This window comes from Meriones unguiculatus, chromosome 10, assembly GCF_030254825.1.
Source record: "Meriones unguiculatus strain TT.TT164.6M chromosome 10, Bangor_MerUng_6.1, whole genome shotgun sequence".
Classification (NCBI taxonomy): domain Eukaryota; kingdom Metazoa; phylum Chordata; class Mammalia; order Rodentia; family Muridae; genus Meriones; species Meriones unguiculatus.
Window position 1 is genome coordinate 96,935,420 of NC_083358.1, and position 26,106 is coordinate 96,961,525.

At 47.6% G+C, this 26,106-nt stretch overlaps 1 protein-coding gene and 1 long non-coding RNA gene across 5 annotated transcripts in view; one reads left to right on the plus strand and one right to left on the minus strand.

Moving 5' to 3' along the window:
- Elapor1 (endosome-lysosome associated apoptosis and autophagy regulator 1) overlaps positions 1–26,106 on the plus strand; it is an 81,327-nt gene that overhangs the window by 26,052 nt on the left and 29,169 nt on the right. For 2 of the 4 annotated variants that reach the window (XM_021631722.2, XM_021631721.2), the window contains exons 2-3: positions 17,149–17,269; positions 19,856–20,048. The exons of 1 other annotated variant lie outside the window; for it this stretch is intronic. In XM_021631722.2, the coding sequence (XP_021487397.1) occupies positions 17,149–17,269; positions 19,856–20,048 (314 nt within the window). The remainder of the gene's footprint in view (positions 1–17,148; positions 17,270–19,855; positions 20,049–26,106) is intronic. One more of the 4 variants, XM_021631723.2, reaches the window with a different exon arrangement.
- On the minus strand, positions 197–7,067 carry LOC132657062 (uncharacterized). Its single transcript, XR_009594905.1, has 3 exons — positions 6,893–7,067; positions 5,320–5,466; positions 197–882 (listed from the first exon to the last, which is right to left on the minus strand). It is a non-coding gene; the product is annotated as an uncharacterized LOC132657062 (long non-coding RNA).

Below are 26,106 nucleotides of genomic sequence, written 5' to 3' on the forward strand. Positions count from 1 at the left end.
GATGCCCGTGCCTCGACTGCCCAAGTGCCAAGATCACAGCTGTGTGCCACCACCTCTGGTTTACGTGGTGCTCCAGACCAGACCCAAAGTAGTTCTGCAGACTAACAGCAAAGGATAGCAGAATATGAAGTTACCCAAAGGTAATCCATCCAGACATAAGAAGACGCACACATGAGTGTAACAAGAGTGAGTGTATTTCAAGAGCTGCCCTGAAAATGCTGTGCCCCTGCCCTGTGGCTCCGTCCTTATTTTGCCAGAATAGGCAAAGCCGTGAAGACATGGTGGTTGCCATGGGAGGAAGGACGGCAGAACCAGGACAGTGACATTCTGTATGATGTAACATCACAGATATGATACTACATAATAGACATGGAGCGCACACTTGCCCGAGGGGGTAGAACATATAATGGCACTTGACCCTGAGGTCAACAGTGGATCTGAGTGGCAATGATACATCCTCTATTGGTGGAGTTCTGGGGAACACCCAGGCCATCAATTTTCTTTTCAGTTTTGAGAACTTAGAATTGCCATTGGCTTGTTTGTGGTTGTTTTTGTTTTTATTGTTGTTTTATTTGGGGCCTTATTGTGAGTTCCAGACCAGCCAAGACTATATAGTAAAACCTTGTCTCATAAACAGAGATCCGTCTGCCTCTGCCTCCAGAGTGCTGGGCTTAAGTGCACCAGCACATAAGACCCTGTGTTCGCCCGGGCTGCCCTCAGATTCACTGTGCGATACAGGATAACTGTGAACTTCTGATCTTTCTGTCTTCATCTCTTCAGTGCTGGGATTATAGGCATCTACCATCACACCTGGAGTTGAACCCGGGTCCTTCTTCACTCTAGGCAAACAATCCACCAAACTACATCCTTAGTCCTGAGAACCTAAAATTGATTTTAAAAACAAAATCAGTTTTTAAAAAGTTTTGAGGACTTTCAAAAGCACACATGGTGCTCAGGGATCTGGGGAGCCCAACAGGAGGAACAGTGTTCTAGCAGACCACGGGGTTGTAGCGATTGGAAGGTACTTGCTATGACTGTAGTGGAGTTAAAGCCCTGTTAACTTGGCTCTGTAGACAGGTGTCCGCCATGTTGAAGCTCTCGATCTCAGACAACTGACATCCAGACAGGCTGTGTCCTTGGACAGGTTTGCACGGGCCAGGCCCTCACTGGCCTGGTGGTTGGTTACGAGCTCAGGTGTAAACAATAATAGGACACGTTGCTCTCATTAAAAAGCAAGAGAAACAGATGCTTGAAATACAGTCTCCCAGAGCCTCACCTCCTAGACAGACGTGTGCCTCCCTCTCCCCCATCACAGAATGATGGTGTGAAGACGATGCTCTAAAAGGACATCTTGTTTCTTGGTGACAAAGCCTCTTCAATCCCAGGGGTATTTGCAGCTGACACTGAAAAGCCCTTTGCACCTGACGGCCAGGTGGCAGCTACCAAAGTGCCAGCCTTTGACTTTGAGAGCTTAGCTATGGGGAGCTCCTGGGGTGAGAGAGTCGGGGGAAGGACAGGTGTTGTTCCATATGTATGAGAGGACTGAGATTAGACAAGAGAGGGGAGTCAGGGCAGGGAGACCCAGAGACACAGAAAGCTGTCCCTGCTGGTGGCCACCGACAGGCAGCAGTGTCAAGGGCTCCTACCCTCTGACAGGGACAGCAGTAGCCTGAGTGCTTGCTTAGGGACTCCCTCAGCAAGTCCTAGCAATAGGCACCTTTTTTTTTTTTTTTTTTTTTACTGGAAGGTTGAACCTAAGCCTCCCTCATGCTGACTAGTAACAGCTCTACAACCCATGAGCCTCGTGCCCCCTTTCACCTACTTTTAAAAACTTAACTTCTAGGAACTTTCCCTGAACAGACTAACAAGCCTCCGGAGGCACGGTTGTTGCCGCCCAGATTTTGGGGTGTGTGAGGTGGGCTGTTTTGTCCTCTGAGCACAGCATGACATATCCAATTTATAGACGAGGGAGCACTGATGGACCCACAGCCCTTCAGGGTTGTGTGTGTATGGTGGGGTTAGGACAAGAGCAGAGGCCAGACCTCTGAGCTCTACTCCCATCACCTTGCACAGATCCAGAGATGTCATTCAGCAAGTCCTTATGGTCAGCTGCTGTGGCTGGCACAGTTCTGGACGTTCGTGCTACGTCTGGGAACAAAATAAACAGCCATGTCCGATGGAGCTCACAGCTGATCTGGCATGGGGATGAGGCAACTTAAAGGTCGTAAAGTGTACGGGGGAGGGGGAGGGGGAGGTGGGAAGGATCACTCTGGATTTGAGGGAGCAACAGTTCAGTGAGACCCTGGGGAGGGGACTGTCGTTGTCAAGAGGACAGTCAGACAGCAGGAATGACACTGGCAAGGCTTCATTTAGGAGACAGTCAGACAGACAGTCCATGCTACTACAGATGGGACGGTGGGGACAGTGTCCCTGGCCCCCGGCAAGAAGGAGCCCAATGCCTGATTTGTGTAGTGTGTCCCTTGGGTGAGTGAAAATGGTCTCTTTTGGGTTTGGGTCAAAACAGAAGCTGGAACCCAGAGTAGAAAAAAACAATGCTAAGAAGCAGCAATCGAAGGCCAGGATTCTCCCAGACTCCTTATCCTGGGATCTCCAGTACTCCTGGCACCATGTTGCTAGGCAACCTCATGGTAGAGGAGGACAGCTGGCTGGGACCATCTAGCCTGAGGCCTGTTGCTTGGCAGCTGCTGGGACTGGTGCCTGCTGTGAGGGGAGGTCTTGTATGTTAGTGGAGGAAACAGCTGGTCACTCAGGGCACTCAGAGGGACGCAGTAAGGCATCCTCAACTCTGTCAGTCTCCTGCAATGCCCAACATTCAAGCAAAGACTCTGGTATGTAAGAGTAACTTTTATTCACCTGGCATAATTGTTGTCTGGGAGGCTTACTAACTCCTCCTGCTTACCTAGGCCTAATCTTGGAAACTTCTAGCCTCTGTACGATCTAATCTAAGTCTAGAAGGTTTTCAGCCTCTGAGACTTACATCTGAGTAAGCTCACCCTTTCTAGCTCTGAGCTCTGGGCTGGCTGGTTCAGAACTCAGCTGTTCTTGCTCAAATCCCTCCCCCAGCTGACTTATTCAATCTGGCTTCTCTCTCAGCCTCTGAATTGCTCCGCTTGGCCTCAAACTAACTCCAGAAATCTGCTCTAATCTCCTGGCTGCTTCTCATTCTCTGGCTCATTAGGTCTTCACCTGAGGTCTCTCTCTACAACCTCTCTCTCCATCACTGTTGTGGTAACTACCTCATCACTCTATGCATTGCCCCTTAAGCAGCTTCCCTTTCCTCCTCTTGTAAGAGTTGGAGATACCCTATTCTGTCAATTCATTGATTGATTCATCACTTTCTTTGATTTATCACTGTTTCTGCCACTCAGTTAGACATCACTTTCAAATATTGCTGGTTCCTTCTACAAACTATCTTTACTTTCATTGTTTGGGATTAAAGGCATGTACCACTACTCCTAGACCTAAGTTTTTCTTTACCTGAAACTTGCTTGGTAGCAGGCTGGCCCCGAACTCAGATCTGCCTGCCTCTGTCTCCTGGAGTAAAGGCATGTTTATATTTCAGCTGGATCACACAGACCTAGAACTCTGGATGTGATCTCTTGCCAGAGCAGCCATGCTCTAAATGAACATTCCTCTACACTGGTGGTCTGGGACGAGATGTGGCTCATTGGGAGCAGCATGCTTGAAGCTGCCTTTGTTCTCCAGCACCACATAAGGCCAAGCTTGGGGCTCAGAGCTTGCGTGACAACCGGATTTAATTCCTGAGACCTACAGGGTAGAAGGAGAGAATCTCAAGTTGTCCTCCGACCTCCCCATGGACGTCCTGGCAGATGTACACCCCACATATACATGTACACATGCACACAAACAAAAATGTAAAATATAATTAGGAAGCAGGCGTGGTGATACGTGTCTGTAATCACACCACTTGGGAGGTGGAGACAGGAGAGTCAAAACTGAGACCACGGTCAGCCTGGGTTACACATGACCCTGTCTCAAAAGGACCCCAGCATGCTAATTACTCTAAAGCGTGAAACTTTCAGTGTAAACCGAATTTCACCTAAGAAATTTAAACATGTAAAAGGACAGCATTTCTACTTCTCTTTCATGGGGACTGTCTTTCTAAATCCTTGGGCTCCGGAGCATAACTTGAAAATCCCCTAGTTAAAGTATTATAGCCTTGGTTTAGTAAAATATTAAAAGACCTCAAACTACTAATCATGTTTTTCTGTGTAAAGAGGAAGTGGTAAGAAAGTTAATGAAAAGCATGAACCTGATGCCCAGGAAAACATACATGGATGGATTTCCTGTCATACACAGAAGTACTACATAAACTATAGGCTAAAAACCGTATCTTGCAGGAAATTCATTTATCATATATCAAATGGGATAAATAACTTATTTTTTTTAGATTCATTTATTTACTTATGTGTATGAATATTTTGTCTGCATGTATTTCTCTGTTCTATGTTTTTGACTGTTACCTTCTAAGGCCAGAAGGAGGGAATCAGATTCCCTGGAACTGGAGTTACAGGTGGTTGTGAGCCGCCATGTAGGTGCTTGACATCGAACTGAGGTCTAGACCAGCAGCTAATGCTCTTAACCTCTGAGCCATCTCGCCAGTACCAATACTTCAGTTAATACGAAGAACACTGAATCCTGAAAATGGGAAGGTGATGGAGAGATCCAAACACACTGTCCGGGAAAGCCCGATGAGCAGAAAGACACAGTACAAGAAGTACTGATGTACATGGTCCTGGAAGGAGGGAGTGCATGGATCCAGGGTAGAGGTGGCAGATGCCTTTAATCCCAGAACTTGGGAGGTAGGTGGATCTGTATGAGTTTGGGGCCAGCCTGAGCTACAGAGCAAGTTCCAGGACAGCCAGGGCTACACGTGGAAACTCTACCCCCCCAAAAAAAAGGGGGTGGGGATGGGGAGGCAAGTGGCTGCCCTCCCCCACCCCCAGTCTGCCAAGCTGGAGAACAATGGGAGAGATCCACCACCACCTCCATAATGGACGGGGGAGTTCAGGTTGTCTCGCTCCAGAGCCTCAAGCCATCCATGCACCACAAGTCGAGCTGAGAAATCCCAGCGCAAACGAACAAAGAACGCTGTTCAGGAAGACATGCAGCTAGGACTTATGCTTAGAAGCCTCATGACAAGGCTGAGGGTTCAGTTGTGGCATTTCTGCTCTTCCAAGTCTCTGAGCAGAGCTGAGCTTATTCCAACTTCTCTGTAAAGGGCAAATCCTCCTGACAGAGTGGGGAGGACTCAGAGGGAACAAAAGACTACGTTACCTGGCCTTAATCCACGGGATCTGTTCCAGTCCAGGACGGATGCTTTCTGAGCCAAGAAGCAACTATTACCCTGTGTTGCCAGGTCAGCGGCACTTGACACTTGAAACATCTTAATATTATGTCCGAAGGAGCTGCTTTTCAGGGACTCTGAGGAGAAGGGGAATGTTGGTGGGGAGGGGGTAGAAAGTGCCCTTCCCCAGAGCCCAAGGCCTTAGTTACAGTTGGCTCTAGCAATAACTCAGTTTTGCTCAAGAGCTTGTCCTTGAGAACCCCCCTCCCAGCCAAGACAAGCCCTGGCACTGCCAAGCTGCTTCCTGGGGTGACTGGGACTACACAGCTATGGCTCTGGGTATTCAAAGGCTCAGAAGGGGAAAACCCTGCCTGGTTCTAGGCTCTCCCTGATGGTAGAGGAGTCGGGAGTTAGCTCTCTCCCACCGCCAACCTCTCAGTAGCCGTCAATATTTCATTCAGTAACATTCACTCACTAAAATGGCAATGGTTGAGATCTGTGCGTCATAAACGTATGTACATTTTACCATAAAATAACAGGAGCCTCCAGTGGGAAGAGTGAGCAGAAGTTAACGGGAAGTAGATGAAGCAAGAACGGCAGAACGTGGAAAGTATTAAAGCAGGGTAACGGGCACACAGGGGTCGTTGTACTGTTTTGATATTTGGAATATATATTTAAAAGCTTGGCAAGCTGGCACACATCCATGCTTTGACCACTAGGAAGCAAGAGGTAGGTTGAGGCCAACCTAGGCTACACAGTAAGACCTTGTCTCAAAAAAAAAAAGATATAAAAAATTTGGAGGTTTTATATCTTCAGCTACATGGTTTCAGCTGCAAAAGGCCAGCCTGGACTAACTAAGACACTGTCTCACAAACAAACAAGCTTTTTTAAAGGGATGACTGTTCTCACCCATAAGCCTTCCTTTTTAAAACAGGAATCGTTTTTCATGTGTATATGAGTGCTCTATCTGCATGTACACCTGCATTCCAGAAGAGGGCATCAGACCACATCATAGATGGGTGGGAGCCACCGTGTGGCTGCTGGGAATTGAACTTAGAACTTCTGGCATAGCAGACAGTCCTCTTAACCGCTGAGGGGTCTCTCCAGCTCTTAATCAGGAATCTTAAACTCACTGCCACCTGGGCAGCGCTGGCGCACTCCTTCATTCCCAGCACTCAGGGAGGTGAGGCAGGCGGATCTTTATGAGTTCTAGGCCAGCCTGGTCTACAGAGGGAGTGCAGGACAGCCAAGGCTACACAGAGAAACCCTGTCTCAAAAAGCCAAAAACAACAAAAAAAGAAGAAAGGAAGAAAGAAAGAAAATAAAAAGAAACCGATTGCCCTGAACCTGATCATTCCACTCCTGGGAATCCACCCAAAGGAAACAGCAAGAGAGACACAGGAAACCTCACTGGAGTTCAATATAAAACAAGGAAAATCTGATGAAAATCACTGTCCAACAACAGAAGAAGGGTTAAAGAAGCTGTGACTATGAAGACGTGAGAAAGCACAACCTGAAAGTAAGAGAAAAAAGATGCAGCACAAATAATGAATAGTGCATTACCTTTACTTTGTACTTGTTTGTGATTCTGGGGACGGACCCAGGGCTCTGGGTTCCACCACTGAGCCACACCGAAGCCTTCACTTCCTGTAAAAACAAACAAACAAACAAACAAAACCTCACCCAGAAGGCAGAGAAAATCAGCTCACTGGTGGAGCACACGCAAGACTCCCCGCCCCCAAGCTTACTCCCCATCATCCCCTCCCCAGCTTATCACACACACACAGCACACGCACAGACAGAAAGATGACCTGGAAGGAGATAGAGACCGTGCTTCCGGCTCTCAGACCTAGTCAGTTCTCGCTCTGTGAGCTGCTGAAAGTTGGCCCTGGCTTGAAGGTTTATAAATACGGAAGTGAAGTGAAACTGGGGGTGGGATGAACTTCTTTTTCCCTTGGCAAGCTTATAGCAGATCTATTTTGTTTTTCTTTTGAAAGATCTCTATTACTCTGTATCTACCCCGTGTGCACGTGTGTGTACGCCTGCACGTATGTTGTATGCATGTGTGTGGCTGCAGACCGACACTGGTGTCTTCCTTCGCTTATCTCCACTTCATTCTCTGTGTGTAGCCTGGACTCTGTTTGTAGACCAGGCTGGCCTCAAACTCGCAGAGATCTGCCTGTCTCTGCCTCCCATCATCCGGGATCAAAGGCGTGCGCCGCCACCGCCTGCCTCTCCACCTCATTCTTTTGAGACAGGGTCTCTCACTGAACCTCTCACTGACTCGGCTAGAGAGCCCTGGGATCCTTGCATTCCATCTCCCTGGTTCTGTGATTACAGGCTTTAAAAAATATATATATAAATATATGATATTTTCATTGATATTTTGAGAATTTCTGCTGCAGAAACTTTGCTGATGAAGTCATCCCATCAGGCCCCCTGCCTGCCTTTTGACTCTTGCTGCCAGCCCAGGCCATCTGGAAGCGGCACCCTTGGCAGCCCAGCTGGAAAAACGCCCTGGCAGGAAGGATGGAGTAGGATGCCCCACAGCCACCGGCTCATCTAGTCCCGTCCCTTAGGTGTTTCCGTCGGCCATCTGTCCTCTCTGTTATCTCTAGCAGCAAAGCTAAGTGTCTGTGGAGGCCTGCTTGCTGTGGCTTCCCCCGTTCCCAGAAAAAGAACTAGAACTGGGGTTGTTCAGAGTTAGAGACCTGTTTGTTCCTGCCTTTGCCGGGAGTCCTTAGGCATCAGGAGCTGCTAATGGCGGCGGAGGGGAGGAGGGGAGGAGGGAGGATGGGAGGTGGAGGAGGGAGATGAAGTGGGGGTGGGGTGGGGGTAGGAGGGTGGAGGTGGGGGTGGGGTAAATAAGAGCATGGATGGCTGTCACATTTCTTAGTATGTGTTGTATGCTCAGAGACTCCTCCCCACCTCATTCTCAGCAGCTATCATCTCTGTGAAAACTGGGATCCTTTCAGAACCCGGGGCCTCAGGCTCCTAATGCCCAGTATCTCCCCAGAATGGGAAAGACCAGACATGTCCCACATCACCAATACTGACATAGTTTAACTATTTTTATTTTAATTGTAAAAGAACAGAATGTTTGAAAACAAAACATTTTTTTTTTTTTTTAGCAGTTAATACTGTTTTGTTTTGTTTTTTCACCGTTGCAACAAAAATGCTTAAATTTTTGTTAATGACATTCTGGTTACCCTTACAGAGTCACTGCTACAGGGGCATAACCAGCAAGGCCACAAAAGGAATGCCGTGCTGTCTTCGGCCCATCCCTCTTGCTGTCTTTCTGAGTTCAGTTAGTCGACTGAATGGTAATTGAAAATATATCTTTTTTTCCCCTAAAAATGGAGCTGTTTCTTGAATTTAGACTGCCAGGTGAACAGGTTTCCATGGACAGACCTATTTAATAGAATAATCCGGAGCCTGGGCATATTCTCCAGGATTTACGGCACGACCCTTTTCAATTTTCAATTGTTTAAAGTGTAGCTTAGGCTGGTCTTTGTAATCTTTCACCTCCACTTCCTAAGTGTTGGGGTTACAGGTTTGTGCTACCACACCCAGTAACAACATTTTCACCTTCAGCCGGTAAAGGCACCTCCAGCCAAGCCAGAGGACCTGGGTTCAATCCCTGGGACCCACATGGTGGCAGGAGAGACCTGACTCCCAAAAATTGTTCTCTTCCTCCACGCGCACGCGCGCGCGCGCGCACACACACCGCATCACACAAATAAGTTAGTTACTTAATGTAATTTTTAAATGTAGTGTTTTAGTTCCCACACATAATGAAACTGACCACCTTAACTGTTTTTGTTTACCTGTGTGCGTGTTTTGCCTGCATGTGTCTCTATATACCACGTTGACACCCGATGCCTGGAGAGACCGGAACAGGGTGTCTGATCCTCTAGAACTGGACTTTTACAGACTGCTGTAAGCAGCATATGGGAGCTGGGGACCAAACCCGGGTCCCGTGGAAGACCACTCTTAACCGCCAGATCATTCCTCCGGGGGCCCCTCCCCCACCTTAGCCGCGTTTAAGTGTTCCGCTCGGTTGTTTTAAGGACACCCATACTGCTGCATTATCACCAGCACACCACAGAGCTGTCTGTGAAACTGTTTCCATGAACACAGTCCCTCCTTCTCTATCTAGTCCCCGACAGGTGCGCTCCGGCTGTCTCTCTGACTGCTCGGGGTACTGCATCTAGTGAAGTCTCTCCCTGACTGTGTTCTTTCCATCAGTACAACTGTTTTACCGCTGTGGCCTTGGATGGGCAGGGTCATGGGTGGGCGGGGCCGTGGCCAGCAGAATTTAGAAGTAAGTCTGACCCATCCCCCACTCATTCCCAACCGGCTTGAGGTTTTGGCTGGATGATCAGCGAGCCCATTCCCTTCATCTCATCTCTCACTCATCCCAGGAAAGTCTCCGGTGGCCTAACATGGGCCACGTGTGCTGTCGCCTGGCCAGCAAGCTGCCTCCTTCAACAGTCCCACCAAGGCCACCCACCTAGTGCCCTGTCCTCCTCAGAAGGCCACTGTCTCCAGAAGAGGAGGCTGTAGTGGACACTAGACAGGCCACACCTACTGCTGAGGCGGTTTCCTACAAAGGTGCACGTGTGTGTCCACGCTGCTTTGGCCCTTGTTTGAGAAATCTGTGAAACAGATCTCCTTGCCAAGTCCCCAGCATCTTGAGAGCCAGTGTTGAGGCCTAGACACTCTTGTGAGTATGACAGGAGCCAGCACTGGCTGCTCTTAAACACTTGCTGCCTTAACCATAGACTCAAACTCAAATAGCTGGGTTCAGTCCTATTTTGGCCTTCTCCTGGCTATGTGGCTATGAGGAGCAAATGACCTCCAACTTTCTGAGCCCCAGTTCTTCTGTGAAACTGTAAAGCATTGCTTAGGGTAGAATACTAGCCTAGCATGCTCCAGGCCCTGGGCTTACTCGATAGCACCACAATGACTGATTGATTAATTGAAAATTGATTGAGGGAATATCTACCTCACCAGATTTTTGAAAATTATTTTATGTGTATAAGTGTTTTGCCCGAATGAATAGGCACCACGTGTGAGGTGCCCGGGGAGGCCAAAAGGAGGACAGACAGTGGTAAGGCTACCATATGAGGCCGAGACTCCTCCGAAAACGGCCAGTGTCCTAAACCCCTGAGCCATCTCTCCAGCCCCACATAAGATTGCTTTTTAAGATTTTAAAAAGTTTGATTACAAGGCGGTGGTGGCACACACCTTTAATCCCAGCCAGAGGCAAGTGGATATCTGAGCTGAGTCCAGCCAGGTTTCCAAATCGAGTTCCAGGGCAATTTAGGGCCTTGAAAACAAAACAAAACAAACAAACAAACAAAAAAGCAAAAAAAAAAAAAAAAAAAAAGCTTGATTCCAAGTACTTGGCCTATGTATGTCATCTCAAGTGTGGCTCTCAGTCCACCTAGTGCACAAGTGAAAAGAGCCTCTCCCTTGCTGGGTAGACCCCACGGTAAGACACACCACAACCTTTGCTCGAGTGTCCGTGTTTTCCCATGAAGTAACTGTGGCTTTGAGAAGCAGAGAATCCTGAAATGGCACTGGGGTAGTACGATCGCCTCTTTCTTAAGGCACCCCAAAGAGGCCAGATCACTTATGGCCCTCCCACTACCCACACTGTAAACCGTATCTTCTTGTCACCAGCTCTTGAGTATACACCTTCCCTACCTACCACAGTGGATGCCCAGCAAATAGCCCCCAAGGATGCAATCTGTAGAGCACCAATAATCTTAAAACCCCATGTGTTCCCTTGATAATAATTTAACAGGAGAGAAAAAGGAAAACGACAGGAAAGGAAAGGTAGAAGATGGAAAGAATGGATTTCAGGTTTTTGTTTGCATCAGGGTCTCATGTAGCTCAGGCTGGCCTCACACCCTCCATGTAGCTGAGGGTGACCTTGAATTTATCATCCCTTTGTCTCTACATCCCACATTCTGGGATTACAGGCCTGTATCACCACACCCAGTTTATGTGGTACTTAGGGATGGATCCCAGAGCAAAAACTCTAACCGAGTGGCAGCGCTATCCCAGTAAGGACAGAGTCCCATTCAAATACATCCTGACCTGCTCACAGCTTTTCCATCAGTACATTTGATACCTGGACAAGGACCGAAAATGTTTCTTGAGTGAATTCTGAAGCTGGAAGATCAGTGCTACCAAGAGATAGTTCAATATTAGGCAAAGTGAACTCCAATCTAAAGGCTTTCCTCTATTCTTCCTTGAGTGCCCAGGAGTGTAACTTGTCTGGGTGGTGTGGGATAGAGGGGGCATGGATTAATTAAAGTGTTTGGGACTGAAATTCCAAAACAACCCAAGCAGGCACAAGATTCAGTTCAGCAAAGCAAGATCTTTATTTGAGTTAGGCAGCAAAAACTGACCAGTCAGGGACAACAGCACAGACTTAGGAGCTGACTGCATCTTCGAACATTCATCTTAGTAAGTATTTAAGCAGATGGCAAAATTTAATTGTACTCAGGTGTGGTGGCTGCTGATTGATCAGGGTCACAGAACAAACTCTGAACTGAACTGTGACCCCCCCCCACCCCAGCCAGAATGTTATAGTTTTTAAACTCAAAAAAACACAAAAATTCATGCCAAGTTACAGTCACAATTTTCTATCAATCAGAATCATTTGTTCTTTTATGCTTAGGAACAGTCATTATGCTTTGGGGAACAAAAGAAGAATAAGGAGGAAATTGGCTAGCCATCTGGAAAGCTCCCCTAGAGCCTGGGAACTTGAACTTAATTTCACTTTATGATCAAAATGAAGTATGAAAACAAAGTGGCAGCAGTTAGAATAAATCTCATTTGTTTGATTCCAACAAAAGGTTTAGAAATCATTTCATTGATTTCCTAGGAACAGGGAATAACCACCTTCTGTTGTGCCTGACACTGGAGTTTAGATGTGTGTCACACCTTTGTATGGAGAGAGGAAGAAGTTGTGTGCTGGATGGACTATTCTGTGTGTGCGTCGTTTGTTAATCTATGGAGAATGCTGGTTGCACACTTTCAAAAGCAGATGGCTGTGTAATTGAGATATTGTTTGTTTGATGATGAGTTGTGTAAAGTTGATGGAAATAAGAAATGCCTAGGATGTAGGGCTGGGGAGATGGCTCAGAGGTTAAGAGCATTTCTTTCTCTTACAGGGGGCCTGGGTTCCATTCCCAGTACACACACGAACTGCAGTTCCAGGGGGGACTGACACCTTTGCCTCAGTTCTTTGGGCACAGGCATACACACGGTGCACATACATACAGGGAGGCAAAACATCTATACCATTAAAAAAGTCTAAAATGAATCTGGACAGGGTGGCATACCCTGTAATGCCAGCACTCTGGAAGGCAGAGGCAGGCCATCCTGGTCTACAGAGTGAGCCCAGGACAGCCAAGGCTACACAGATAAAACCTGTCTCGGGGTGGGGAACACTAAAATGAAAATAAATGCCCAGGACATTAGTGAGGCACACCCTTGAACGGGATATCTGTGAGGATGTTTCGAGAGAAGATTGAGAGGGATACCCACACAGATTGCGACTGGCATCAGCGCATGGCATCAGCGCATGGGCTGGGGTCCTTGACTGAATAAGAAGGGGAAAGCTGCTTTCTGTCAGCTCTTTGGCCACATCGATGGGAAACACCACTAACATCCTCAGGGAATGTTAGTTCCTTGGGGAACTAACGCCTCAGAGGACGTTGAGCAGAACTGGGCAAACCAGCCATGTATTCCCTGCTCTGACTCTGTCTAAGCTTGCCTTTCACGATGTGATCTTAAAGCATAGCTCATTTTTCAGACAGCTGCAGCAGAGCCAGCAACCTAGGGTGCTGTGACCCTTCCCGAATGGCACGCAGAAAATTAACATGTATTAAAAGGGAAACCTTCTAAGGAGCAGGACAACCATTCTCCCAGAAAAATCTCTTTGCCTCGTAGCACCTGGAGACACCAAATGAGAACCAATGAAAAGGAATGGATTTGGCCCGTGTGCCTTCAAAAGGCCAAATGTAATTAGAGTGAATTAAAATTACCTGCCTGAGTAGATTAGCTATTTTGACACTAATTCTCAGGCCTCAGAAGTGACCCTAGCTTGGCTGCTGGCAGATGACTGATAGCATCATATTTAACCTTTAAACTTGGCTGTGAGATTTGTGTTTTGTCAGACCTATAAAAGTGGGAGGGGATTCCTGCTGGGATAGTCTTGAGTTCTGTCTCAGTGACAAACAGGTTGTGTGACCTTGGCCAAGCAAGCCGTTTCACCCCACAGACAGCCAGCTATACAAGGAAGAAAACAACTCCTGCTCTGTTTGCCTCCTAGTGAGCTGTGAAGCTCAGATGAGCCGGGGATTGGGAACTGTGGAAGCACTATACAAATGGCCAGGGCAATTGGGGTCACAGATAGAATCCTTCCTGCCTCATTACCAAATATCTGTTGAATATGCATGCTGTGGATTTTACTTAACCCTCATTCTTGCAACAGGACCCTTTTGAAAGTATCATTTTTAGAACTGAAATAAAGATGTGCTAGTTGGCCTACTTACCTCCCTATGATGGGATATTTTTCTCCGAGACACGGAAACGACTGAAACCATGAAGAAAAGGAAGCCCAGAGAGAGATAGTAGCCCAGGGCACAAAGAATCCTCATCCTAACGATCTTTCTTTCCTTGGTGAAACCAATATTCAAGTGCAAAGCCACAAATTTTGGTAAAAAAAAAGTTAAGCTTCCAAAAACTGATGCGATGGTGCACCTCTGTAAATCCCAGCTTTGGGGAATCAGAGGCAAGAAGGTCAAGGGATCCAAGGCTGTCCTCGGCTCTGTGGAGAACCCAAGGCCAGACTGAGAGATGGCTCGTTCAGCGAAAGCACCTGCTGCCAAACCTGATCACCTGAGGTCAGTCCCTGGAACCCTGCGCTGGGAGGTTTTACGTCAACTTGACACAAGCTAGAGTCATCAGAGAGGAAATGCCTCCAGAAGATCCGGCTGCAGCAAACCTGCTGGGAATTTTCTTCATTTGTGATTGATGTGGGAAGGCAGTCCATTGTGGGGGATGCTACCCCCGGGTCCTGTGAGAAAGCAGGCTGGGCACTCTATAGAGAGCAAGCCGGTAAGCGGCACCCCTCCAGGGCCTCTGCATCAGCACCTGCTCCCTGACTTCCTTTGATGCTGAACAGCAATGTGGAAGTGGAAGCTGAAGAAATCCTTTCTTCCCCAAGTTGCTTGGGTCATGGCTATCATACAGCAGTAACCCTAACTGAGACAGAGCCACATGGTGGCAGAAGTCCTCTATCCTCCACGTGCGCGCCACAGTACATGCACCCACACCTGAACACAAGCAGATCAGTGTAATAAAAAAGAAAAAAAAAAGTGTTCAGGGCTGGAGAGATGGTTCAGGGCTGCAGAGCAGTAAAGAGCACCTTTAGAAGAAGACCCAGGAACATCTCCCAGGGTCACAGCAGGCTCTCTGTAACTCTAGTTTTGAAGGACCTAATGCCCTCTTCTGGACACTGTGGGTATGAGGAATGCTCACAGTGCATAGAGAAACATACAAGCAGAACTCTTGTGTACACAAAAATAAAAGAAGGATTACATACACAGTTCAAACCCAATCTGGGCTGTGTGAGACCCTGTCACAAACAAACAAACACAAACACAAAGGCCTCAGTTCTCCCAACTTCTGTTCTTCATCGTCTTCCTGAAGATGACCACGGCAAGTTCAGGTTACTGTCCAAGCCATACTGGTCCAGCCTGGACTTGTACGTGCTGGGCTGACAATGTACTCTGCAAATAGTTTCAAGGGAGAAAAAGGATGTAACCTACAATTGTTCTTTCCTCCTACCAAGTTTCTGGAGTCCCAGGATTGGAAACTATGCTCACCATATTTCAGCAAATCCAAGATAACCTTCCCCCAAGACATGCTCCTTTTTAAATGTAGCACATAAGAAAAAGTCCTAATCGGTTAAAATATGACACAGTGCTTCTTTACCATCCCTACGCATTGACTTTATAGATGTTAACTGGAAAGGTTATGTATCTTATGATAAGACAGCGTGCTGCTTTACAAAAGTAAAGCTTTTCCCCCATCCTGACAGGATCGGTTAGCAGACTTCAGCCTGTCCCGTGGGCAGCTCCTTGCAATCACGCATGCTGTAGAGCTGTGCTTTTATGTGGACAGAAGGGAAACGTTCATTCTGCTTTGCTTATAGATACAATAACACAAAATACAGGCGTGGCTTAGCTCTGGGGCCGCGTGGACCATTAAAGACGTGACAGAACAAAAGCCGTCAGTTCCGTGGTTTACCGGGAGGCTTGAAGGAGTGGAAACGCTGAGGGTTCTCGCTGTACCGGCCAAGTCTCCTTGCCTGGGTAGTGCATTTCGTTGTTTTACTTAGGGCTTGACCTGGCAGCTGTGCCATATTGGTTGCTCTAGTTCATGTAAAAGCAGCTGGGCAGTGAGTGACCCCCCCCACAGAGAAATAAAAGAGGGACAGGTGTGTGTAATGCTGGGCTAAAAATGACATGACGCAATGGGAGTTTTGGAGTCTTTTTGAGCAGGAGAGCTAGAAGCAAAGCTTGTTGTGACAATCACACACACACACACACACACACACACACATATATATACACATACACACACACACGCACACACAAACATTTGTGGGGAGGGGGAAGCCTTTCATTTAGAATGTCCTTGGGGTTTTTTTAATTTCTTTTTTTTTTTTTTATTCATTTTACACGGAAGAGTGCCTTTCTTTCTTATTAATTTATTTTTTAAATTGAGTCGCTTTACACCTGATCTTAGCCCCCTCCCTCATCTCCTCCTGGCCCTACCTTCCCTCGATCTTCTTCCCTGCCCCCTTCCCCTAGTCCTTAGAAAGGGGGCACCCTCCTCCCCTGCCAACTGACCCTAGCCTATCAGGTCTCATCAGGACTGCCTGTACCCTCTTCCTCTATGGCCTGGCAAAGCTGCCCTGCCAGGGGGAAGTGATCGAGGAGCAGGCAACAGCATCCATGTCAGCAACAGCCCCTGTTCCCCATGCTGGGGGACCCACTTGAAGACTGAGCTGCCTATCGGCTGTTTTTTGTTTTTTGTTTTTTTCTTTCCATTTAAAAAGAAAAATTCTTCTCTTATACAGTACATCCAGACTACAGTTCCCCCTCCCTCCACTCCTTCCAATTCCCCCATCTCCCCTCTCCCCCAGTTATCCTCTCCCACCCTCCCTACCTCCCAACCTCTGTCTCTTCCCAGAAAAGAGCAAGCCTCTCAGGGAAATGTTCTTGTTCTTAAATTTTACTGTTTGGACAAGGGAAACTCCTCTTATTTTTAGATTTTTGGGGGTGGGGGGTGGGGTTGGAGGGGACAGTCTTATGTAGCCAGGGCTAACCCTGAACTCAAAATACAGCCAAGGGTGACTTTAAACTTCCGATCCTAAAAGTGAGAGCTTTAAGCATACTGTGTTATGCAAGCGCTCTACCAGCTGACTTCCATAGCCAGCCTTAGTCTGTTCCTTAATGACCTCATTCCTCCCCACAGCCGGGACATCATGTATACACAACAGCAAAGAGACTCACACACATACCCAAATGTTCTAAGTGACTAGACCACAGCCAGGTGGGAAAAAGCTGATGCAAATCACTGGGGCCTTGTCGTTGTTGGGTACCACGAGCTCCTTGCCGGGGTCCTTGGGCCGTTGCTGTAACGAAGGGTGTCAGCAGCCCTCATACCGGGCAGAAACCTGTCAATGTTTGATCTCTGCTCACTGCCCACTGTTCTCTCCCCTGCAGTCAGAGTACCATTATGAGTACACAGCGTGCGACAGCATGGGATCCAGGTGGAGGGTCGCCGTGCCACACACCCCGGGCCTATGCACCAGCCTCCCAGACCCCGTCAAGGGCACCGAGTGCTGTAAGCAGCCTTCCTGTTCCAAGGTCTCCCTCATGCTTAGCCTTGACCTCTAACCTAAGCCTCTTGCCATCCAAGCCAGGCTCTTCCTGATAGTCAAGACATCAGGTCTTTCCCCCACAACCCTTCCATAATGTGAGTCAGGTGGGGAAATTTTATTTAGCCAGGAGGAGTGGCACCCTTCGTTAAGCCTAGCACTTGGGAGGCAGAGGCAGGGGGATCTTTGTGAGGCAGAGGCCAGCCTGGTCTACAAAGCTCCAGGACAGTCAGGACTACATAGAGAGACCCTGTCTCAACACACACACACACACACACACACACACACACACACACACACACACAAACGCCCTTCGTTATTTTTTCCTGCCTGTCTGTGCGTTTTCTCTTTGATCTGCACCCACCAGCCACAGCAGTCATTAGGCAATATTCCAGTTTGCTTTTGTTCTTGAAAAGGAAACCGAAGAAAACGAGCCTGTGCAGATTCAGGCTTTTAAAATGCCCTGGGCATCACTTCAGGGAGGAAGATGCTCTCCACTGTTGTTGCAAAGGAGATTAAGGGCATTCAAATTCCAGCATCAGTTTAGCCCAGAGTCTGGTTCAGGGTGTGAGCGTTCAAGAATGGATTTGACTGGGATCTGGGCAGAACTGAGGTTTAACTAACAAAATCAAAAGAGCCATCCTCGATCGACACAGTGGACATCAGTGAGCCCCAAGTGTATACATAAGCACCTACTATGTGTGTGTGAGCATGGTGATGCACCCATGCTTCGTGAGTCCTGTCTACAGGCACTAGGACACAGAAGTGGGAGCAGAAATTCAGCTTATCTCTTCTGCAAACCTCTCGTGATGGCAGTGTCCCCTCTTGAGCCAGTCACTTCCTGGCGGGGAGCCCAGGGCCCCAAGAATACCAGGTAGATAGAATGTGTGTTAGCACCTTGTGAGAAATAGTCAGAATTAAGGATTCTTTGGGGGCAGAAGAGATGGCTCAGCGGTTAAGAGCACTGGCTGCTCTTCCAGAGGACCTGGGTTCAATTCCCCACAACCACATGGTGGCTCACAGTCATCTATAATGTGGTCTGATGCCCTCTACTCCATGCAGGTGTACATGCAGATAGAGCACTCATATACATAAAGATAAATAAATCTCTTTTTTAAAAAGGATCCTTTGGATAAGGAGTAGCTAGGAGGACCAGAGAAGAAGTTTGGAGATGGAAAGATGAACACACAGGGGACTAGGGCTCAGCATGAAAGCTACACAGAGAAGGCCTGTTAGGGTGGAGACGAGAGATGTGGATTGCCGGGCTGGAAAGTTAGCATCGGGAAAATTGTAGAAGGCTGAACACCAGGCCAGAAGCTTACCGTCACAACCCGAAGTCGAAAGCTGTGCCCCTGCTGTTATTGTCTAATCTCTCTATAGTTCCAATCCGAGTGTATGTGCTACCAAAACAAACACTTAACTTAAAAGAGAGACTAATAGCAGGAATCCTGGTTGTTAAAAGATACCTAAGGCTATACAATGAGCCAAAACAGTAGTCAAGAAGGCATTGCAGTGGTTTAGCTGATGCTGACAAACTCAACTACCATGGCAGAAAAACCAGAAAGGAAGAAACAGAGGCCAAGGGTAAGGGGGAGATGAAGGCTGGTCCAGAAGACTCAGCATCCTCCTGGCTGAAGCAGCTTCAAGGAAACAAGTTGTCAGAGATATGCCCCAAAGCCCTCCAGCAAGGCAGAGCCTACTACCCAAGTCTCTCTCTCTTTCTCTCTCTCTCTCTCTCTCTCACACACAAACAACAACAAAACCAGGTCACATGTAAATGAGGCTGGTTTTGAACTCCCACCTCCCCTTCCCAAGTGGTAGGATTACAGGCTAGTGACCACCTTGCCTGACTTTAAAATTTTTCTTTTTAAAAACATTAGTTTTATTGAGGCTCAACTACTTTTGCTAGACTACTTTTGCTTTATTTTTCTTAATCGAAAAAGGATCTCTGTGTAGCCTTGGCTGCATAGATCTTTCTATACAAGGGTGATCTTGAACTCACAACAATACTTCCTCTGCCTCCAAAGATACCACTTCCTACATATCGTAAATTCCAGCCCTTATTGGGCAAATTTCAGGGCCATTAGAATCTTCACAGTAACTATGTTGTTTGTTTGTTTGTTGTTTTTGGAGGGGTGTCAGGTTTTGAAACCGGGTTTCTCTGTGTAGCCTGGCTGTCCTGAAACTCAAGCCTCAGCCTCCCAAGTGCTGGGATGGAAGATGTGCACCACCACAACCCAGCTGTTTGCAGCAGCTCTTAACCACTCAAGTTTTGGGGTGCTAAGAGGCTGAAAAGAAAGTTCTTGGTGATGGGCTTTCCACAGTCTCCTACCTCACCCATGGAAACCACAAATCTGCTTTCTGTCTCCATGACTTACTCCTGTGACCATACCACATAAATATCACACAAGATGTCCCTTAGTCCCTTAGGGGTCCAGACCCCGAGATCCTGACCCTGAGGTTGGGGCTTTAGACTGCCTTCAACCCCTTCACTCCTCCAGAGATCTCCATGATCTCAGCACCCCGTCCCTTGTCCCTGCCCTGCTTTTCAGCTTTCTCTTGCAATGCCGGGGAATTTCTGGATATGAAGGACCAGTCCTGCAAGCCCTGCGCAGAGGGCCGCTACTCCCTTGGCACGGGCATCCGGTTTGATGAGTGGGATGAACTGCCTCACGGCTTTGCCAGCCTCTCGGCCAACTTGGAAGTTGATGACAGCGTCTCGGAGTCCACTGAGAACTGCACTTCGTGAGTCTGGGAAACAGCACACAAGCCTCCTGGGCAAGGGGCTGAGGGGCACTCTGGGTGGTGTTCCGTGGCACTCCTGAGGCTGGAGGGAGGAGGACGCCACCCTCCCTGGAGAGGAGGGCAGGAGTGGACCTGCGACCTGGACCCATTCTTTCCTAAGCTTACCACTGACTGACAGACATCCGGAGATGTCTGTCCCTTAGTGGTCCAGAAAAAGAGGCAGGCAGATGAAGGACAACAAGCATCCAATGGCCTACCAGGTTTTAAAAACAAAATAACAACAACAAAAAATAATTGTATTTTCTCTGTGGAATCTTGAGTCACCGTATAAACTTCATCAACCTGATAAGAACACAGTATTGGTTGTATCTCTGGCTTTGGTGCCAAACTTCTTCCCGCCCCCCCCCTCTCTTTTTGATACAGAGGTTCTCTGAGCCATGGCTGTCTGGACTCACTTTGTAGACCAGGCTGGCCTGGAACTCACAGAGATCTGCCTACCTCTGCCTCCCTAGTGCTGGAACTAAAGGCTTGTGTCACCACACCCAGCTGGTGCCAAACTTCTAAAACTGGTTTTGCCTGACATGTTGTTGTGAGTTTGGGGATGACAGAGCTTTGGCTCAGGGGAGGGGGACCTCCCCTATCAGTGGACTGGGGAAGGATCGTGGGAGGAGAAGGGAGAGGGAGGGCGAGGTTGGGTGGAGACAAGAAAGGGGGCTACAGCTGGGATACAAAGAGAATAAACTGTAATTAATAAAAAAAATTAAAGGAAAATAAAAAATAAAGGAAAAGAGAGAGAGCATGAGAGCGAGCTTCGGCTCATGAATGAGATCCTCTAAAGCCCTTGAGATCTCATGTATTAGTTACTTTTCTATCGCCACAGAGCAGACATTTAATCTTCTGGGTTTCTGCGTTTGTTTGTTTGTTTGTTTGTTTGTTTTTATTGAGAAAAGCTCTCTGCTTTCTGTCTGTCCTGGAACTCATGTATACCAGGCTGGACTGGAACTCACAATTATCCACCTGCCTCTGCCTCCTAAGTGCTAGAATTAAAGACATGCACCACCCTGCCCAGCCAATCATCCAATTTTAATATTACTTTAGAGTTCAAGTTTATATACCATAACCATTTATCAAAATAACATGGGGGGGGCAGAGCTAGAGAAGATACGAGTGAGAAGCTGAGGGACGCTGTGGCTTTAAATAGTCTGGCTCCCATCCTGTGTCGTTTGACCTGGGAGAAGATGCAGAGCATTCATCTGTCCACTCCGTCACTCTCCAACCCAGGAAGAGGAAGGTGTCACCTCCCTCTGGGGGCCGCAGTGAGAGGGATAGAAATCATGATCCCTCAGTGAGGCAGGATGCATGTGGATGAATAACAACTTCGTTTTCAAGGCACAGACCATCCTGGAGCTTGGATCTTAAGGCATTCAGAAACATCCCTAGGAGGAAGAGAGAGGATTGCTCCTCAGTAGAAATGGTCATCTGGAGAGATTTTTAAAGCCAGTAACTGAAGCCACGAGTGGTGGCTCACACCTGTAATCACAGTGCTCTGGGAGGCAGAGGCAGGCAGATATCTATGAGTTCTGGGCAGCCTGGTCTACAAAGAGAGTCCAGGAACACAGCCAAGGTTACACAGAGAAATGTTGGCGAGGGGGGGGGAGACTCACTTCCTGGGAGCTGACTAGATGGCTCAGTGGTTAAGGGGCCTTGCTGTGCTTGCAAAGGACCTGAGTTTGGTTCCCTGCACCCATAAGATAGCTTACAACTGTCTGTAACCCAGTGACCAGTGCCCTCTTCTGACATCTATGGGTACTGCACACACATGGAGTGCTAATGTATATGCAGGCAAAACACTCATATACATAAAATTTTAAAAAATATATTTCCCAGCTGAGTCTATATTATGTTTGTCAAGTTGACTCTTAAAACTAACCAGCACAGCAGAGAATAAGGTGTTATGACTATTAGTGGATGAGAAAGGAGCAGAAGGCCAAATTCTGTAACTGTAAAAAGCATGAAAGAAAAACAGCAGGCTGGCGGTGTTCCACGTCTTTAATCCTAGCACTCGAGAAGCAGAGGCAGGGGGATCGCTGAGTTTGGGGCCAGGCTGGTCTAGAGAGTGAGTTTCAAGACAGCCAGGGCTACACAAAGAAAAACCCTGTGATGGAAGGAAGGAAGGAAGGAAGGAAGGAAGGAAGGAAGGAAGGAAGGAAGGAAGGAAGGAAGGAAAAGGAAGGAAGGAAAAGGAAAGAAGGAAAAGGAAGGAAGGAAAAGGAAGGAAGGAAAAGGAAGGAAGGAAGGAGAAAGAAAGAAAGAAAGAAAGAAAGAAAGAAAGAAAGAAAGAAGAAAGAAGAAAGAAAACAGACATTTAAAAAGCACAAAATTAAAAATGCATCAGATCACAGGTGACTGGCCTAAGGCTATTCCTCATTTTAAAATGATGTTAAAGCTAAGTGTGGCGGCGTGCACCTTTAATCCCAGCTCCCAAGAGGCAGAGGCAGGTGGACCTCCAAGTTCAACAGCTGACTGGCTTCCCCAGTGAGTGCCAGGCACAGTAGGGATACACAGTGAGACTATCTCAAATAGTGGCACTGAAAACAGTACTGTTCTTTTTGTTGTTTCTCGAGACCGGGTTTCTCTGTGTAGCCCTGGCTGTCCTGGAATTCACTCTGTAGACCAGGCTGGCCTTGAACTCGCAGAGATCCAGGGATCTTTACCTCCCAAGTTCTGGGATTAAAGGCATGTGCCAGCACACCTGGGTAATGGTACTGTTCTTAAAGACTGTGGTACTGATGAAATGAGAGTGTACGTGTGAAAGCTGGATCCAGGTGTTCTGGCACATGGCTGTGATGCCAGCACTTGGAACACTGGGGTAGGAGGATAGAGAGTTTCTGGCCTGGACCACACAGTGTGGCTCTTCTTTAAGAAAACAAAGGTAGGCCGGACAGACGGCTCGGTACTTAAGAACACCGCCTACTCCTCTAAAGAATTTCTAGGGCCCACGTGGCGGCTCACAACTGTCTGTAACTCCAGTTCTAGGGGATCCAGTGTCCTGACCTCTGCAGGCACCAGGCACGCATGTGGGGCACAGAGATACATGCAAACAAAACACCCATACACATAAAATAAATACACCTGAAGGAATTGGGGGGAGGGGGGAGGCAGTATTTCTCTGGCTGTCCTGGCTGTCCCTCTGTCAGTTGACCTCAAACTCCCAGAGACCCACCCGCATCTGCCTCCCTACTGCTGGGATCAAAGGCGTGCGCCACCACTACCCCGCAAGGATTTTTAAGAAGAAAGCAAAGGCTTAGAGCGTACAGCTTGGTGGTACTGCCTAGGCCTAGCATGTTCAAGGACTCAGGTCCAATCCCGGATCTAGAGCCAAGCCTCTGGTGACAGAAATCAGCCAAGCATGTCGTTATGGGATGCGAAGTGTCTTCACCGAGGACAACACTAGCAAACACCGGAACTGTGATGCATTATGACATCCTTTTCGTCATTCGTCAAGCCCCAAGCGTTACTTGTACCTGATGCTGTGGGGTACACAGCATTAAATGTCTCCTTCAACAAGGGAACCAACGCCGCTAGGATAGGTGGGTCACTCTGGAAGAATTTGGTTTGTTTCCATTTTCACAATAATACTGACTGTTGCCAGGCAGGGCTGGCGCAGGTCTTTAATCCCAGCAGTTGGGAGGCAGAGGCAGGCAGATCTCTGTGCATCTGAGGCCAGCCTGGCCTACAGCCAGAGCTACGCAGAGAAAGCCTGCCTGGAAAAACAAACAAACAAGCAAAGAACAGTACTGACTGTTGAGCTTTCGAGGCTCTGCGGTTGGCACAGACACAGTGGGGGACCCTGCGGGCTGGCTTAAGTTCCCTTAATGGCCATTGTTAACCAGCTTCGAGTCTTGGGCTAGTCTTGTGTAAAAAAAAGAAATAGCAGAACTGTCTCAGTTTGCCCTCTTCTCACATCATCAGTTTGATCCCTTGAGGTCCTTGGGTGCCAGGCTGAGAACTGGAGACTGGAGCGTATGTGTGGGGTGGGGGTACATTATTATGCAAAACGAGGTTGGTTTCTATCCCCTCAGAACCTACAGGCTAGCCAGGAAAACAGGCCAACGGAGAATTAAAGTATGGCCAGAAGAAGACACCAGAAGGCAAGAAAGCTTTAGAAATCATGCATAATTTCACCAGCAACCAAGGAAGTGAGATTAAAGCCCAATTAGACTCTGAACTCCCTACTACATCCTACGGCGACTCTCCCCACCACGTCACATGGCAACCATAAAGTCTGTTAGTTCCCAACGGGGAGAGGCTGTGGAGCAGCAGGGACCCCCTTAAGCTGCCAGCCAGCGTATATTGATACACCTTTTGGGGAACAAGGCGGCAGCAGTCGGGGAAGCTGGGAGTTCGCATACCCTAATGAGCTAGCAACTGCACTTCACTCCACGCACCTCACTCAGTTGTGTGGAAGGACACAGGAACAAGAATGTTCACAGCAGAACGTGAGCAATAACAGAACTGTTCTAAACGTCCAATAGTCATAAATAAATGTAGTAAGTAAATAAACTAGAACCACACAAAGAATATTAGACAGCAGGAAAGGTGAAAGGAAGGGCTAGGATGTATGTACGAAAGAGCGAGTATCTAGCATAGATAAGACCCTGGATTCCACCCCAATACACACACACACACACACACACACACACACGTATGTATCCTCACACACAGAAAGAAGAGCTACATGCCTGAGTCTGGATGAACCCCCTACCGTTGTACACGAGCCTCCCTCCCAGCTAAGCTTTAGAAAATTAATTACGATGGTATTTGAAAGCATGCAGAACTCCAGGACGCAGCGTGTTGTCTGGAGACACAGACAGAGAACTTCATGAGAATGATGAACACTGGAGTTAAGAAGACAACCCCCTTGGTAGTTGGCTTTCCGGGAGAGAACTGCAAGAAGAGAGGGGAGGGGCTAGGGAAGGTGCATGGTGGTTTCTGCTGCGCGTGACTTTTTCGCTTGACTTTCAACAATGTTTGTCTAGTCCTTGACAATGTTATATACCTAATGTATTTTGAAGACATTCATCCCTCAGACCCCTTCCACTCCCTTTGGACCCTCTCTTCTTCCCAACATGTAATATATATTTGATCATATATATATATATATATATATATATATATATATATATATGATTCAGTTTAATTAGAGTTGTTGGCATGTGCCTGCTGTGGTGTTATTTCCTGGATCACGGGTGACTTACCAGAGGTCATACCCATAAAGAAAGGTGAGCCCCTCGAACGGCTCTTTAGCTAGGAGTGGGGCTTCATCTCCCCTCCCCCCCATCCATACTGGCTTGACTTGAACAGGCAACCACAGTGACCATGAGCTGTTGAGTACAGCACCCATGCCATGTCCGAAAGACAGCATCTCACAGCATTCCTCCCCTCCTCTGGTCTTTTCTATTTTTTAATCCCTCTTCCACCATGTTCCCCGAGACTCAGAAGGGCTGAACATTGAACGTTCACTTATTTTTAGCACTTAGACTGGCCATTAGACTCTGCCTCTGACTCTTGCCTACTGCAGAAAGAAGCTTCTCTGACCAAGGTCGACAGCAGTACTAATTCATGAACATAAACATGAATATTTAGAAGGTAGTTTGACTTTTCCATTTAGCAAAACAACAGTAGGTGGTTCCTACCTAAGGCCTATGGGCTTTTGACCAAATTTACAATGGCAGACATAAATTACCCCCTGTGGGACAGGCCTCACATCTAAGCAGAGATTGTTTGGTTGCCCACGTAACCTTTCATGCCGCCTCTTCATTGGGCACATCTTGCCTGGCAGTTCAGTACTGTGGCGTTCCGGGTTTACTGCTGGGTGATACTGCTCATGGCTTTTCTTCCCTAACAAAAACCTGCTTAGCATCTTTTAGTTCTATGAAAGCTATACTGTGTTGTATTTTTTAGGCTGTGTGCTAGATAGCTATATACTCATTCTAGCATAGTTCATATGCATAGTTCTTAAATGGCTGATAATACATTAAAATTTTAAGGTTGAGTG